The sequence below is a fragment of the Camellia sinensis genome, chromosome 10, assembly GCF_055761805.1.
Source record: "Camellia sinensis isolate YWXY chromosome 10, ASM5576180v1, whole genome shotgun sequence".
Classification (NCBI taxonomy): domain Eukaryota; kingdom Viridiplantae; phylum Streptophyta; class Magnoliopsida; order Ericales; family Theaceae; genus Camellia; species Camellia sinensis.
In genome coordinates, this window is record NC_138970.1 from 99,160,023 (window position 1) to 99,176,040 (window position 16,018).

Sequence of the window (16,018 nt, forward strand, 5' to 3'; positions counted from 1 at the left end):
GTATGCATTTGTTAGCATGTTGGATGTCATCTGCTTGAGGCTCGCCTCATTCGTTGCCATCTTTGCAGCTTTATCATCAGTCCATCCTATCACAATTCATTTTATTTGCATTATCAAGCTTTTCAAATTTTGGTTGTGTGGTAACGTAAGACCAACTTTCAAGCAACCGGATGCGCATAGTGTGTAAGTGTAACTTTTCAATTGCATTCCGAGCATATCATTTTCATTTTGTCCCTGAACTATCCTGGTTTGATTCCTTGCGAAGGGATACGCAGGAAATCTGTGGGTTCAACCAATTACATTTGCATTTTGTTTGTTTGCCCAAAGTTTTACGGCCTTGTCAAAAGGTTGTCTTCAGGCTTTGACATTCACTCAAGTCATGAGATGACGCATCGAGCTCTGTCAAAGGAAGGCAACTATGGACATCCTATTTTGACCGGCCTTAAGACTTGGGTGCTCCTTTCTGAACACCCGACGATGAAAGCCAAGATGTGCTAGTCTTATGAAACTCTTCAGCAAGGAGTCCAAACTTAGGCTTTAAATCCAACTTCACACCTGTTTTGGCCAAAACATTTTAGACCAAATTAGCACCTTGTTTTTTTAAAATATGTTTGGTTGCGCAGTTTCAAATATTCCTACAATGTCTCAAGGCTCGCCATTTTAAAACTCCAAACATTGTCTTTTTAGTGAATTGGGCGAAGAATATAATGGGAATGAATGGAAATGGTGAAATCCTCAAAAATACTTGTTTCTCATTTTCAAATCATGCTAGCTTCACCCTATTAATCTAACAGTGTATTTATTTTTTTTCTAGTCGTAGAACAATTCATAGTCGAATAAAAAATGTAGTCAGCTAGATGAATGAGAGTACAATAGGATAAAATGTCTAGGTATAGAGCATTTTCTAGAATTTTGGTTTTTTCTGTGACTATTTCACAAATATGTTAGATATTTGGACCCCTAAAGTCATAAAAACACGACCCAGCTTTAGTTTTGAGGGTTACCAAGATTTAAAAGGCCAAGAGACTTGTTTTGAGAGCTTATCACCTTACCTCTCTGCCAACTTCTATTTTTCACACATCAACCACCCAAACTCCATTGAAGCTCAACACCAAGCTTTCTTGTTAAGGATTGTAAAGACCCTAAGTAATATCTTAAGGACCGTGAGGGTGCTAAGGAGGAGTTTGACAACCAAGAAGCTCAACCTTCTTTTAGAGGTGAAACTGTTGAACTTTTCTCACTTTTTCTTCATTTTTAGGCTATTAGTTTGTTGCAATCATGTGATAAGTTCTCGTGGATGGGTTGGAAAGTATAAAGCAGCCACCCATCTATTGAGTTGATTGTTTCTTTTATTTTTCTACATGTTGGTACTCATTTTTTCTTTTTAGAAGTACAATTCAGTGTTGTTGTATGTAAATGTGTTGATTGGAACCTTGTCGATGGGTTGGGAATTAGAAAGCAACCACTCATCCATAAGTTTCATTACATAGTATAGTTCTTTTAATGTTCTTGCACTATCTCATCATTTATCTACTCATTCAAGCATATTAGTTCTTGTGCTTCAATCTCCACTCAATCTTGAAGAGTTGTTATGGTTATTGCATAGAGCCATTTGAATGATCCTTTAGATTTGAAGTTGAGAAGGTTGTTGGGTATGTTATTTTGATTGATTTTTCCTTGGAAGTAGAATAAGAGATTTTAGGTCAAAGATGTTAAAAACTCTCCTCCTCAATCTTTTGTGAACATGGAGAGGGATGGAAACATCCTTGTTTCGTAAATACGAGATGAGTTTTCAATAACCCTTGATGAATCTCTTACTTTAAAGGCAAAGCTTCCACCAAGAAATAGTGGGCATTAATCTATTCTCTCCAATTAATAGCATGGATTTGGGTATTAACATGCCCCTATTCACAAAGAGATAATTGTAGGTTCTTATTAATTTTTTGGGCTTGAATTTCTTCCAATCTCTAATTATTTTCATTTTATTGATTGTTGTTAATATCATGTTGTATATAGTTTGTTGTGTTGCTAATTATGGGTTAAGGCTTCTCTATCATTTTCCTGAGTCTACCTATGAATGAGGGAAGTGGAGAGGATGAGCACCTCCTAGAAGGTGTGTTTTGGTTCTGCTTTGTTGTTTTTGCACAAAATAGTGTTCATCTCGGAGGTTAGGACCAGTTTGACCTATTTCCATTTGGCTAGATGATTTTTCAGGTAAAGCAGAGCAAAATAGGGTAGTTTTTGGGAAGTTCTCTCCTAGGCATTTTCTGGTTACTATTTGTAGTTTGCTTTTGATTTTTGTATGATTTGCTAGATTTAGCTTAATTTAGCTGAATCAACTCCTTATTGTAATGACCTCAAATCCCACGTCTTTTATTCAATTCATTTGTTGTAATAAGTCTCAACCCCACGTCTCCCATTCAATTCATTTGTTGTAATAACCTCCTAAACCCACGTCTTCTATTCAATTAATTTGTTGTAATAACTTCTAACCCACGTCTTTTTATCCCTTTTATTTCAACGCTTTCCATATATGTTGTAGAGCATCATGTTTTATTCATCATACTATTGTGCATTCATTTTTCATGCATATGGATTCCGTTCTTTATATTTGTGGATTTTATCAATTTAAATGTGATTTCGTGTGCTAATCACATGCCTTGAAATGATACACATGTCACAGGATACTAGCCGAATCCTTAGTTATATCTTGTGGGTGTATAACATTAGCTATTGGTATGTAAGATCATGCATGTGTGTATAGCATATTATTTTGGCTTACCACAAAGAAGTACTAGGTGAGTATTTTTATTTTTTATTTTTTGGTTTGAACATCTTACATGTACATGTTACTTACTATATCTGGCATTTTATCATGTGGCTATATGCTTAAGTGGAATATATGTATGAATGTCAGTGGATGGAGGTTGTGTTGCTTGTGTTGGAATGCAGTTTATTCTTATGCTTCTGAACTCCTTTTTATTGAGAGTTGTGCAAAAAGATTTTTCAAAATGCATGAAATCAAAGCATAACCAGAACAAGTGACAAAATCTATATTTATATGCCTCAGATAGTAATGTTAGCATTATTAAAACCAAAACATGAACATATGGAGACTATGTAACGCCCAAACCCTTCACATGTCATCGTTATTGTCCGCTTTGGGCCATGTCCGCACGGATTTGTTCTTCCCAGTGGGTCACCCATCTCAGAACTACTCCAGCCTAAGCACGCTTAACTGGGGAGTTCTGCTACGGATTTCACCACCTGGGAAAAGGCCTTGATGTTATATAAGGGTCCAGGATTTTACTTTTACAGCTCAGGAACTCCCCCTCCATTCCCGATGTAGGACACCAGGACCTTACAGACTATAAAACTTACATCATGACTTAGTAGAGGCCAGTCCTCTAATCAGGTGAGTGAGGGTACTCAATTCATTATCTTTCCCCCTTATACCTAAGTTCCCGAGCCGAAACACTTTGGTTGTGACAGAAAGTGGCCTTTGACATAAGTCACGGGGTTCCTAGTTTTCCCAAAAGGTTAGGTGGCAAGTCTAAGATCTAGAGATGTAGTCCATTTTCGGAAAAAAATTTTACAATAAAATGAATTTTATGTACTAATTGTCGGATCTAGACTCTGATTTGTGTTTTATATTGCACTTGTGAAACTAAATCAGGAGATTGAGAGTCCGCACCATTGGGCGTGCTTAGTAACCCTAAAATGCATCATATATAGGTTTAATCACTTGCAGAATGTATGGCACTGCCTTATGCCTTAAGGTCATGTCAACTTGGATGGTCTCGGGCCTTTGACATTCACTTCTCATTGCTTCATGATTGTTTGAGCTCTATTAAAGAGAGGCAACTGTAGACACCCCATTTTGGCTGACCCTAAGATTTTAGGCGCTTGCAAGCCTCTCGATGATGAAATGATAATTACTTCATCTTTAGAATATTTAAAAGATTGTTTAAAGTTACTGTATAAACCCATGTTAGCCAAAAATCAACTTTTTGTGAAAATGACCATTTTACCCCTGGACCCATTCTTAGCTAAAAACCATCTTCTTAACCCCAAAGAGCCCAATTGTGCTTTTGATTGATCGTAATTTCCAAAATTAGTGACCCGTTTTGTCAAAAACATTTATCAAAATGCAATTTGGGCTTACTTGTGCCACAAGAAAGCCAAGAGCATAACACCATGTACTTGTGTATGCATGCATGACATGTGTGCCAAGGCAAAATGCACGTGCACACGTGAGATGTGAGTGCGCACATTGTTTGTGCATTATTTTTGGAAACTTCGACTTGGTGCAATTTTGGTGGGAACAGCGGAGGGAGGAACAATAAAACCTTAGAAAGGTTCCAGAGGCTTTTCCCAGCTTTATAAATAGAGCCTCTCCCCCTCTCTTTGAAAGGGTTAAGGAATTGAACCACTTTTTGCAAATTTAAGAGCCAAATATCACCACTCCTCTCTCAGCCTCCTCTGAGCTCCAAAAATACACGACCCACAGCAACTAAACAACTCTAAAAACTTCTAAGGACTGAAACTGTCATGACCCCAACCCGTCTCTAGAGGTTTGAATCATAACCGGCCAATAATCATAAGATTACCTACGACCTTAGACAGAAGTCAAATCATATTTAATCATATGGGGCCAGAAGCGGAAGCAGAATTATAAAATTTTGTCTAATGAGCTATGCATAAATGACATAAATAGAAACTTCTCATATATTAATAACTCACACTCATGCATACATAATAAGAATCCATACGTCTAAGATCTTTCAAACATCACTTTAATACAAAACCAGAACTTATATACATAATCGATAAAAAAAAAAGACAGAATTCAAAAGGCAAAAGCTTCGTATGTGAGACCTCCATAGCTGACTCCACAAAACTTGGTATCCTTTATAGGTTCACTAAGGTTAGGGCTAGAAATCCCGCTGCTCACCTACATACATATATATATATATATATATAACAGAATGAGCGAAAGCCCAATGAATAACATCAAAGTAAAGGCGTTATGTGAATGAGATCTTGTAAATGACATAAGCATTTCTATATCATAAGTAATTCATAACAGAATGACCTTAGGTCCAACAGAAAGCAGATGTACAGAATGGAATTGCTCATATCATAAGAGAAGGACCTCAGGTCAAATCATTTACAATTATATATTGACCATTCGGTCAACTCATAATAGACAATTAGACTTATTAGATGCTCAGAACAACCTTAGGTCCATCTTATCAAATGCACAGAACAGCCTTAGGTCTAATTCAGATATATAGAATGACCTTGGGTCCATCATACACATTCATGTCACATCAATCACATTTACAGATATCACATGGATTAGACAAATAGAAACTCATTCACATTTGCAAAATCATAGTTGCGAAAAGTTTCCCACAATAGGATATACAAAAAATAGAGTAATTAGGAAAATATATTCACTAAGATATTACTGACAATGACTTGGTTGTTGATGATCCTACACAATTCATCAACATACACACGTTGAATTACATTGCTTAACCGGATTGTTCTTTAACTTATTCAATTCTCTTAAGCTTCATTTTAACTCTTTAATTCATTTAGGATGTTCAATTTCATGCCTAAGAATGCCTAGAACAGAATAAGGATGCATATGTTATCAGAGTATGTCTTTTTAAAATTTGCTGGAATGTAGCACTTCACTCGAGTGCAATATTGGTCACTTGAGCGGACCACTTAGTCTGCAAATATACTGGATAGTTTGAATCTAGGCTTGATGTTCGCTTGAGCCAAGGTGCAAAATAAAAGGCGGTCACTCGAGCGGTGACTTGGTCACTCGAGCCAACTATAAATGCATGCAAAAATACTAGACACATGAAATGTGCGCTTTAGCGACGGATTGTTTGCTTGAGCGGTGAGACAAAATTCTAGAAATTCCATAATAGAGTTGAGTTTCAAAGCTGTAGTTTAAAATTAAATTCTTGCATGGCATGTAAACAACTTCTCAAACACTTTAAACTCTTCCAAAAACAAGAATTGAAGACCAATTCTCAAGCCTCAAGGCCAAACTTCATGAATTTAACTCAAATGATCATACATGTATGATTAAACTTCAAATTCCTTTTCAAAGTTTACAAAAACATGCAATTCACTTTCAAAAACTTGTAAATCATGGAATTAACCTCCAAAACTTCATAATTCATGATTGCATGTAAAAGATAGCATCAAAACTCAACATGGATGACAAAATCATGCTTTAAAAAGTGGTGAAACTCAATAAAACTATGCATACATGTATGAATTGTCTCTAAATTCAACAATCTTAACTCAATTTTTGTATTCAATCAGATAGTCCTCTTGAATTCACATATGAAATGACTTAAACGTATGAATTAAGGTATAAACACTCACCTAGAATCTTCAAGAACACAAATCCTAGCAAGAACTTGAGTGGTTTTACCCAATTCTCCAATTTCCTTGTCAAATTCCAAGTCCTCTAGCCTCTTCCTTCTCTAGAACGTGAAGTTTCTCTCTCTAGAGCTCTCCCTCAGATTTTTCTAGTTCAAGTATAATTAAGGGAGTCCAAACTCCTAATTATGCCATTTATATACATGGGGATTAGATTAGGAGGTTATTAAGGTTTAAATTAACTAATCACGCGTAATTCTAATTGATTTTATTCTAATTAATTTGGACTGGACTGAATCAAATGTCAATCAAACTTCTTAATAGGCTCTAAAAATTATGTTGATCACAATAAATTTACCAATTTTGATTTTTGACACCATTAAGGTCTTCAATTTTCAAATCAAAATAGAATTCATAACATATTTTCCTACAATCAGCAGATATGTAGTTAAGACCACATTAATGACATAATTATCACTCAAATTTGCACCTAGCACATAAGCACATGCATAATTAAGAAATTAAAAGCATAATACAGAATGAGGTTGTCACAATCTTCCCGCCTTTAAGAAGGTTGGTCCTTCAAACTTACATTACCTTGAGTCGGAAATAACTTGGCATACCTTTGCCACATTTCATCTTCTTTTTCCCAAGTTGCTTCCATTCTATTTTTACTATAGGAATTGATTTGTTCCTCAACTGCTTGACTTGTCAATCAATAATTTGAATTGGCTTTTCTTTATATATCATATCATCAAGTGCTATCCGGTGATAATCTATAACATGGAATGGATCTCGAAGATAGCCCCTTAACATCGATATATGAAACACATTGTGCATTTATTTCATTCCCGATGGTAGAGCAACTCGATACGCAACCTAACCAAGCCTTTTCAGAATTTGAAATGGTCCAATGTATTGAGGTGATAATTTGCCTTTCTTGCCAAACCTCGATTGACACTTCATCAAAATTACCCTTATGAACATATGGTCACATGTTTCATATTTAAGAGCCCTACTTCTATGATTCATATAACTCTTTTGTTAGTTTTATGTTATTTTGAGCCTTTGTTGAATGACTTTAATCTTTTCAGTGGTTGTTTGCACAATTTCAGGTCTAACCAAGATCTTTTCCCCAACTTTAGTACAACATATCGGAGACCTACATTTTTTTCTGTACAAGGCTTCATATGGTGCCATGCCAATGCTAAAGTGGAAACTATTATTGTATGAAAATTCTGCCAATGGCAAATAAATTTCCCAACTCCCTTGAAAGTCTAGAGCACACATTCGGAGCATATCCTCTAAAGTCTGAATAGTTCTTTTTGATTTCCTGTCAGTTTGCAGATGAAATGCAGTACTAAACCTAAATTCCATTACCATTTCTCTTTGAAGACTTTTCCAAAATCTAGACACAATATTTGGATCTCTATCCAAAATAATGGATACCGGTACTCCATGTAAATGAATAATTTCATGAATGTAAATTGTGGCCAATCTTTAAGCATCAAAGCTAGTTTTTACAGGTAGAAAATGTGCAGATTTAGTCAACCTATCCATAATAACCCAAATAGAATTCATATCTTTTAGTGTTCGAGGTAGACCAACAATGAAGTCCATAGTTATGTGCTGTCATTTCCAATCTAAAATATGAAGAGGTTGAAGTAATCCCGCTGGATTTTGATGTTCAATTTTAGCTTGCTGATGTTGAAGACGTCTAGACACATACTTTGCAATTTCCTTCTTCATGCTAGGCCACTAAAAACTTTTCTTTAAATCTCGATACATTTTGTTGTTGCCCGGATGCATTGCAAATTTGGACTTGTGAGCTTCTTCCAAAATACTTGAAATCTCAACACTTCATTTTCAATACTGAACCCTGGTTTCGAATTTGATTCAAATTCATCAAACATTCTCTTAAGGAATTCATCATATTTTTGCTTCTATTTAATCTCATCAATGATTGTCAATTGAGCTGAAATAGCAGCTATCAACCCACGCTGATCATATAACACTACATCAATCTCGGATCTTTCTAAGTCTTTCAATATCCCTTTCTGTTCAGTCAACAAACATGCCAAGTTCCCCGTTGACATCCTACTCAATCATCGACCACGGTGTTAGATATTCCCAAGTGATACTGAATCTAAAGATCATTGTTCTTAATCAACTCGAGTCATCTTCTTTGTCACATATTCAATTCCTTTTGAGTGAAAAAGTTCTTCAGACTCTTATGATCGGTATAGACTTCACACTTTGCTCTGTACAGATAGTGACACAAATCTTCAAAGCAAATACAACTATGGCCAACTCTAGGTCATGAGTCGGGTAGTTCTTTTCGTGAGGTTTCAGATATCGAGATGCATAGGCTATCCCTTTACCATTCTACATCAAAACACAACCCAAACCCTTGTAAGAAGTATCACTATAAATCAAAAAAATTTATGTACCTTAAGGCAATGTCAAAACCGGTGTTATAGTCAATCATCTCTTCAGTTCTTGGAAGGCGAATTCTCTTTCATGAACCCATCCAAACAGTTATCCCTTTCGGGTAAGTTGGGTAAGTGGTACAATTATCTTTAAAAAGTTTTTCACAAATCTTCTATAATACCCAGCTAATCCTATGAAGCTTCGGACTTCCATCACATTTGTTGGTGTAGGCCAATTTACAATAGCCTCAAGCTTTTGTGGGTCTACTGAAATTCCATCCCTATTAATAATATGCCCTAGAAACACAACCTCATCCAATCAAAATTCACATTTCTTCAGCTTAGCATATAATTTCTTCTCCCTAAGTGTTTGTAAAACTGTTCTCAAATGTTGTTCGTGTTCTTCTCTACTTCTTGAATAAATTAAGATATCATCAATAAAAACAACTATGAATTCATCAAGGTAGGATTTAAAAATTCGATTCATGAGGTCCATAAATGCTGCAGGTGCATTTGTACCTCAAAATGGCATAACCAGAATTTGTAATGTCCATAACTTGTTCGAAATATAGTTTTGTAAACATGTTCAATTTTCACTTTCAGTTGATGGTACCCGGATCTCAAATCGATCTTTGAAAACACTTGTAAACCCTACAACTTATCAAACAAGTCATCAATACGAGGTAGAGGGTATTGTCTCTTGATCGTTGCCATATTCAACTATCGGTAATCGATACAAAAACGTAAGGTTCTATCCTTCTTTTTAACAAATAGATTCGGTGCACCCCAAGGCAAAGTACTCGGTCGGATAAAACCCTTGTCAAGAAAATCCTGCAGCTATTCTTTCAATTCTTTCATTTCAGGAGTTAACATTCTATATGGAGTTTTTGAAATGGGTTGAGTACCTGGTACAACTTTAATAATGAATTCAATCTCCTTGTCAACTAATTACCCTATCAATTCCTCTAGATATACATCTAGAGATTCTCTAACAATAGGAATATCATCTAACACAACATTCATAGATTGATCAGTCAAAACACTACACAAATAACCCTGACATCCCTTCTTAAGTAGTTTGCATGCTTTCATTACCGAAATCAAGTAAGGCAGAGGTATTACACCATTGCCCACAAATACAAATTCATCATGTCCCAAAGGTCTATACAAAACCCGTTTCGTTACATAGTCAATAGTAGCACAGTATTTAGACAACCAGTCCATTCCCAAAATTACATCAAAATGTCTAATGTCAAAAGGTAACAAATCTACAAATAATGTGACATCTCCAACACGTATTTCACAAGCACAATATACAGATGAACATAGAACAAATTCACTAGATAGAGCAGACACACACAACAGATATGGCAATGATTTAATGGGTCTATTCAGTCTAGATGCAAATACAGTAGATACAAGGGAATGTGTTGAACCCGAATCAATTAGCACATAAGTATCTTGGTTACAAATAGAGATATTAATTGAGACAAAGGCTTGAGTGTTTCGTGTATTACCTGGGACAAGTGGAAAAACTTTCCCTTGCCTTAGTGTGTCTCTCGTAGCTGTAGGCCTTGCAACGTTTCCTGGCATTGGGATAAATCTAGTTGAACTAGCAGCTGGTCTTCCACTTCTATGTTCTACCTGGGGATAATCTCTAACCATATGTCTAGTCTTGTCACATCGGAAACATGCCCCAGAAGTATGATAACAAACTCTCTGGTGTTTCTTGCCACACACATTACAGGTTGGTGCAGAATCTCTTGTTGAATTAGAAGCACTAGATGTTCCCCAGTTTTGCTTCTTTGAAGACGATGATCCTTTATTCGAATAAAAATCATGCCTCTTTCCTCTTCATTCAAATGGTCGATTATGGGATGCCAAATTTGCCTTGGACATTAGGGCTCGGTCAAGAACATCCATGTACTTTGGCAGTTTCAAGACATTCACTTTTTCTAAAATTGCATTACGAAGTCCGCCTTCAAACTTTCTTGCCTTTTTATAATTGGTGTCGACTATGTGCGATACAAACCTAACCAACTCTATGAACTTTGCTTCATATTCAGCTACTGTCATGTTACCTTGCTTAAGTCCCTCAAACTCAGACACCTTCGATCAGGGACACACTACGGAAAATATTTCTCATATAATATTTCAAGGAATCGTGCCCAATCAATCCCTTTATTATCTTCTCGGATTATCATCCACCATCTTCTTGCCTCATCCTTTAGAGTGAATGCGGCCAATTGAACCCTTTGTGTCTCAATAGACGAAAATACCTCAAATAATTTCTCTATTACAAGGACCCAAGCTTCAGCTTTCAATGGTTCTACTCCCTCATGGAACAACGGTGGCTTCATCTTCTTAAATTCTTTAGTGAAGGCAATACGGTCACCAGTTTGATAATCTTCTATAGGTAGTACTGGCATTGGCAAAGATGGGGGTGGTTACTACTGTTATTGCCTTAATGCCTCAAACATGTTGTGAATCATTTTATCCACTCTATCTAGTCAAGCGGTAGTCGACTCTTCTATTTCATCAGCCCTTGTTCTCGCCATTATTTATATAAACTTGCATTATAATAGACACAAAAATTGCACATATACACATATAGCCACAACAATTCATATTCCATATACTCACATGTTCTCAATGCACACAAAAAGATACTTATCAGATGAATGCACCTTAAGTCTTTTCTTGACACCTTATTGCTCATTTGAACAAGTGTGTGAGTTATTAACTCATGCTTTGCATAATTAAAGAGAGGTGACAGAAGAATGGCTATCACGGAGGGAAGTGAAAGAGGGTGGAATCCGGTTCTTAGAAAACAGAGGATGGGTATGCAAAATGGTCGATCAACGATGAATGACGTGGTCTTTCTTTTCGTTGATGAAGTACCAGAGGCCATGACCCCTAGAGATCTATTTAATCTGTTCAGCAAGTTTGGAGTTGTGAGGGATGTCTTCATACCAATGAAAAGGAGGGAAACTACAAGAACAAGATTTGGATTTGTTAGGTACGACTGCAAGGTGGCTACAGAGGTGGCAGTACAAAAAGCTGATGGCTTATGGTGTCATAACAGAGCCTTGAGAGTAAAGATGGCTGAGTACAGCAAGTCCAATCAAGGTAGACAGATGCTAACAAATGCTAAGCAGAGAGGTATGGTGCAGAAGAAGCAGTGGACCCCCATCCAACCTATGATAGGAATCAAAGGTAAGTCATATACGGAAGTAGTTCAAACTGAAGGAAAAAATGGAGGAGAATTTGGAAAACAAAATGTGTCAGTTAGAGCTAGTAAGGTTGGGAATGAGTGGTTATATGATAGTGTACTGGTCAAGCTCAAAGCATTTTTTTCCTTCCATGACTTTAGAAAGGAGATCTATAAGAGGATTGTAAAGGAAGTGGTAGTTAGGCAAGCAGGAGGAAAGCTAGCAATTTTATCATTCAGCTCCAACCATCAGATGAAGGAAGAAAGAGCGAAAATGGAGAAGTGGATTTATGACTAGAGTGATGAAGTATCTGAATGGGAAAAAGGGAAGTTTTTGGAACATGATAAATGTATCTGGATCAATTGTGTGGGAGTTCCTCTCAATCTCTGGAGTATCAAAACCTTTGAAGCCATTGGCACTGCATGGGGAGAAGTAGTTCAGTATGATGAAAACACAGTGGGAGGCAAACATTTTATGTTTTCCAAAGTAAGGATTATTACAAAAATGATGGAGCCCATCAATACGACAATTAATCTAGTAGGAAACGTGAGGGCTTATCAAGTGCAAGTGTATGAAGAGCCCTTAGTCAGTATCTGTCAATGTAATGGTGAGTATAGTTGCCACAAAAATGAAGTAATGGAATCCAATATGCACAATGAGGTTGAACACTTGTCCAAACGCATGCGACAAGTTGATCATGTTCATCTAGAGGTAACTGTCAATGGTGCTGAAGGTGGGGTTGAAAGTGAAGTCGGTTCAGTTGCAGATGAGGACGATGATGATGATGATGTGGCAAAAACTGATGAGGTGTCAATTAATGGAACTCACACAGTGGAAAGAGTACTATCAGCAGTGGATGGCGACTATCATTGCATGTCTGGAGCAGCTGATAAAGAAACTGAGCGTGCTCTAGGGAAATAAAGGGTGGTGCAGGCGGTCTGCTCAAGGATAGTGGAGAATGGGTTAGCTCAAGGGGTAGAAGATCAGGTATGCACTACAGGTTTTATAAATACTTCAACTGGGGTGGAGTGTGGCAGGCCCAAAATAAATTTAGAAGTTGTGCTACATGAAGCCCAAGTCCAGCCTATAACTAATGGGCCAAGATATGAAGTTAATTCTAATTTAAGTGACTGCATAGCCCAGTCACAATTTATGGCTGTAGGGAAAGATGTAGCACAGAAAGATAAACATGAGAAGGGTGGCCCATTTCAGCAAGCTAATGTTAGATAAAAAATGAAGTCTGATCTGAGGAGGAAAGGAGTTAAACAGAGGAAATAAAGAATAAAGCAGGGTAGACAGCCAAAACAGAAGGGGATCCTATTCAGCAACAGTCTCAAGAGTGGAGTGATCCTTTGAGTGGCAGCAGTTGCTATGTCTCTACCAATATCACAAAGTAGTAGTTCACAAAGGAGAAAAAAGATACTTAAAGAAGCCCAACCTACGATTGAGGTAGGGGAGGCTTTAGGGCTAAACTGCGAAGGGAAGGAAGAGGAAGTGGTGGCCAGAATAATGGAGTTGGAGGAAAAAGATTTGGAAAAAGTTGAAGGAAGGGGTGAGGCTGATTAAGCTGCTGGAAAAATGAAGGAGCATAGGAGCTGTGTTGAAGGTTTTCATGAAGATTATGTCATGGAATGTTAAGGGTCTTAGCCGACCTAAAAAAAGGAGTAGAATTAAGGCATTGGTGAGGGCAAAATTAGTAGATGTTTTGATGCTGCAGGAGACTAAAAGAGAAGCTGTTGATGGTAATTTTGTAAAGTCCTTATGGCCAATGGATGAAATGGGTTTTATGGAGGTAGGTGCAGAGGGAAGTGTAGGTGGTCTCCTTTGCATTTGGAACACCCAAATTTTTCAATTGATAGACTGCTACAGTTCCAGGAATTCATTCTTCTCTCAAGTATCTTATCTCAATCATTTCATTGTGTTATTTGCAATATTTATGCTCCGATTGATGCATTGAAGAGGAGGAAACTTTGGGAGAGTCTTATAAATCTTAAACTCTCTTATCCCAACCCTTCGTGTCTGGGTGGTGGTTTTAATGAGATTAGAGTTATGAGTGAAAGGAAGGGATGTTCAAGTAGGGAAAGGGGAATGAAAGATTTTAATAATTTTATAGATAGCTTGGAATTAATTGATCTGAATATGCATGGAAGATTATCCACATGGTGTAATGCAATGGATGGGGAGAGGTGGAGTAGGATTGATAGGTTTTGGCTTGATCCTATTTGGCTAGAGAGGTATAAATTTAAACAATGGGGATTGTCCAGAGGCATGTCAGATCACTGTCCAGTTTTGCTAATGGAGGATGGAAAGGATTGGGGGCCAAAACCTTTTCGGTTTATTAATGCTTGGACATCCCATCCTCAGTTTAAGAAGGGAGTGGAAAAGGTCTGGGAGGAGGCTCAGATTCAGGGATGGGCTAGTTTTAGAATCATGTTTAAGTTCAAAAGACTGAGAGCATATCTATGTAGGTGGAACATGGAGATCTTTGGTAATATTGATGATGAACTTAAACAAGATGAAGATGAACTCCATGAGTAGGACCTGAAGGCTGAATCTAGATCCTTGTTGGAATCAGAGGTGAATAGAAGACGAGAGATCAGAAGTCAAGTTTGGCATTTAAGTAGAAGTAAGGAGAGGATGTGGTTACAAAAGTCTACCATGTCATGGGCACAAAATGGTGATAAAAATACTAGACTATTTCACTTGATGGCAAGTAACAGGCAGAGGAAAAATTTATTGGATTCAGTTCAGGCAAATGGTGTTGTGGTGGAAGACCCAAGTATGGTGAAGCAAGTAGTGGAGAATTACTTTAGAAGAGTTTTTTTTGAAAGTTAGAAGAGTCGGCCTAAGTTGGGAAGGTCTTTTTTGTCCATTAGTTCTGTTGATTCAAAGGAAGTGCTGGAGGCAGATTTTAGTGATGCAAAAATTTGGGCAGCCATTCAAGATTTTGATAGGAATAAAGCCCCTGGGCGTGATGGCTTCAATCTGTATTGCATTCAAAAGTGCTGGCTTATAATGAAAGGTGAGTCCATTCAGTTGTTCCAAGAGTTTCATCGTAATGGGAAGTTGGCTAAAGGGGTAAGCAACTCTTTCATCACCTTGATTTCTAAAAAGAAGAACCCAATAGATTTGAGCGAATATAGGCCTATAAGCTTGGTTAGCTCAATTTATAAAGTGTTGGCTAAAGTGTTGTCCAGAAGAATAAGACAAGTGCTCCCAAAACTCATAGGAGAAGTTCAAACTGCTTTTCTTTCTGGTAGATGCATCCTTGATGGTGTTTTAATTGCAAACGAAGTGGTGGATTGGTGGAAAAAGTCCAAGAAAAAAGGAATCATTCTTAAATTGGATTTTGAGAAGACCTATGATTCAATTAACTGGGAGTTTTTGCTGTCAATGATGAAAAATTTTGGGTTTGGTGAAAAATGGGTGGGTTGGATTAGGTCCTGCATTTCTACATCAAGGATTTCAATGCTTGTAAATGGGTCACCCACAACAGAGTTTTCTCCTCAGAAGGGTTTAAGACAAGGAGATCCACTATCGCCTTTCCTCTTTAATATAATGGCAGAAGGTCATTCTGTTAGAGAGGGCCAAGGAAAAGGGGCTGATCAGAGGAGCTTCAGTTGGTCATCAAGAACTGAAAATCTCTCATTTACAATTTGCAGATGACACTATTATTTTTTGTGAAGCCAAATGGGACGAAATCATGGTGCTTAAAAGAATTTTGAGGTGTTTTGAAGTCATGTCAGGTCTCAAGATTAATTTTCATAAAAGTATAGTTTGTGGAATTGGAGTGGAAGAGGAGTTAGTTAAGGAGTTTGCTAATAACCTGAATTGCCTCAGCCAGAGTCTACCTCTGTCATATCTTGGCTTACCTTTAGGGGCCAATCCAAGGAGAAGAAGTACTTGGCAACCAGTGGTGAAGAAGTTTAAAAAGAAGTTAGCATCTTGGAAGAGGAGATTATTGTC

General features: G+C 37.2%; 2 protein-coding genes across 2 annotated transcripts; one reads left to right on the forward strand and one right to left on the reverse strand.

Annotated features, from left to right (window-relative positions):
- Positions 1 to 10,694: 10,694 nt before the first annotated feature.
- On the reverse strand, positions 10,695 to 11,269 carry LOC114292257 (uncharacterized). The gene is made up of 2 exons (XM_028236166.2): positions 11,060 to 11,269; positions 10,695 to 10,949 (listed from the first exon to the last, which is right to left on the reverse strand). Exons 1-2 carry the CDS (start codon positions 11,267 to 11,269, stop codon positions 10,695 to 10,697), a joined length of 465 nt encoding a protein of 154 aa, XP_028091967.2.
- A 2,404-nt stretch (positions 11,270 to 13,673) lies between these two features.
- On the forward strand, positions 13,674 to 14,590 carry LOC145800584 (uncharacterized). The gene is made up of 2 exons (XM_082890288.1): positions 13,674 to 13,844; positions 14,012 to 14,590. The coding sequence occupies exons 1-2, from the start codon at positions 13,674 to 13,676 to the stop codon at positions 14,588 to 14,590; spliced, it is 750 nt and encodes a 249-aa protein (XP_082746414.1).
- Positions 14,591 to 16,018: the final 1,428 nt, after the last annotated feature.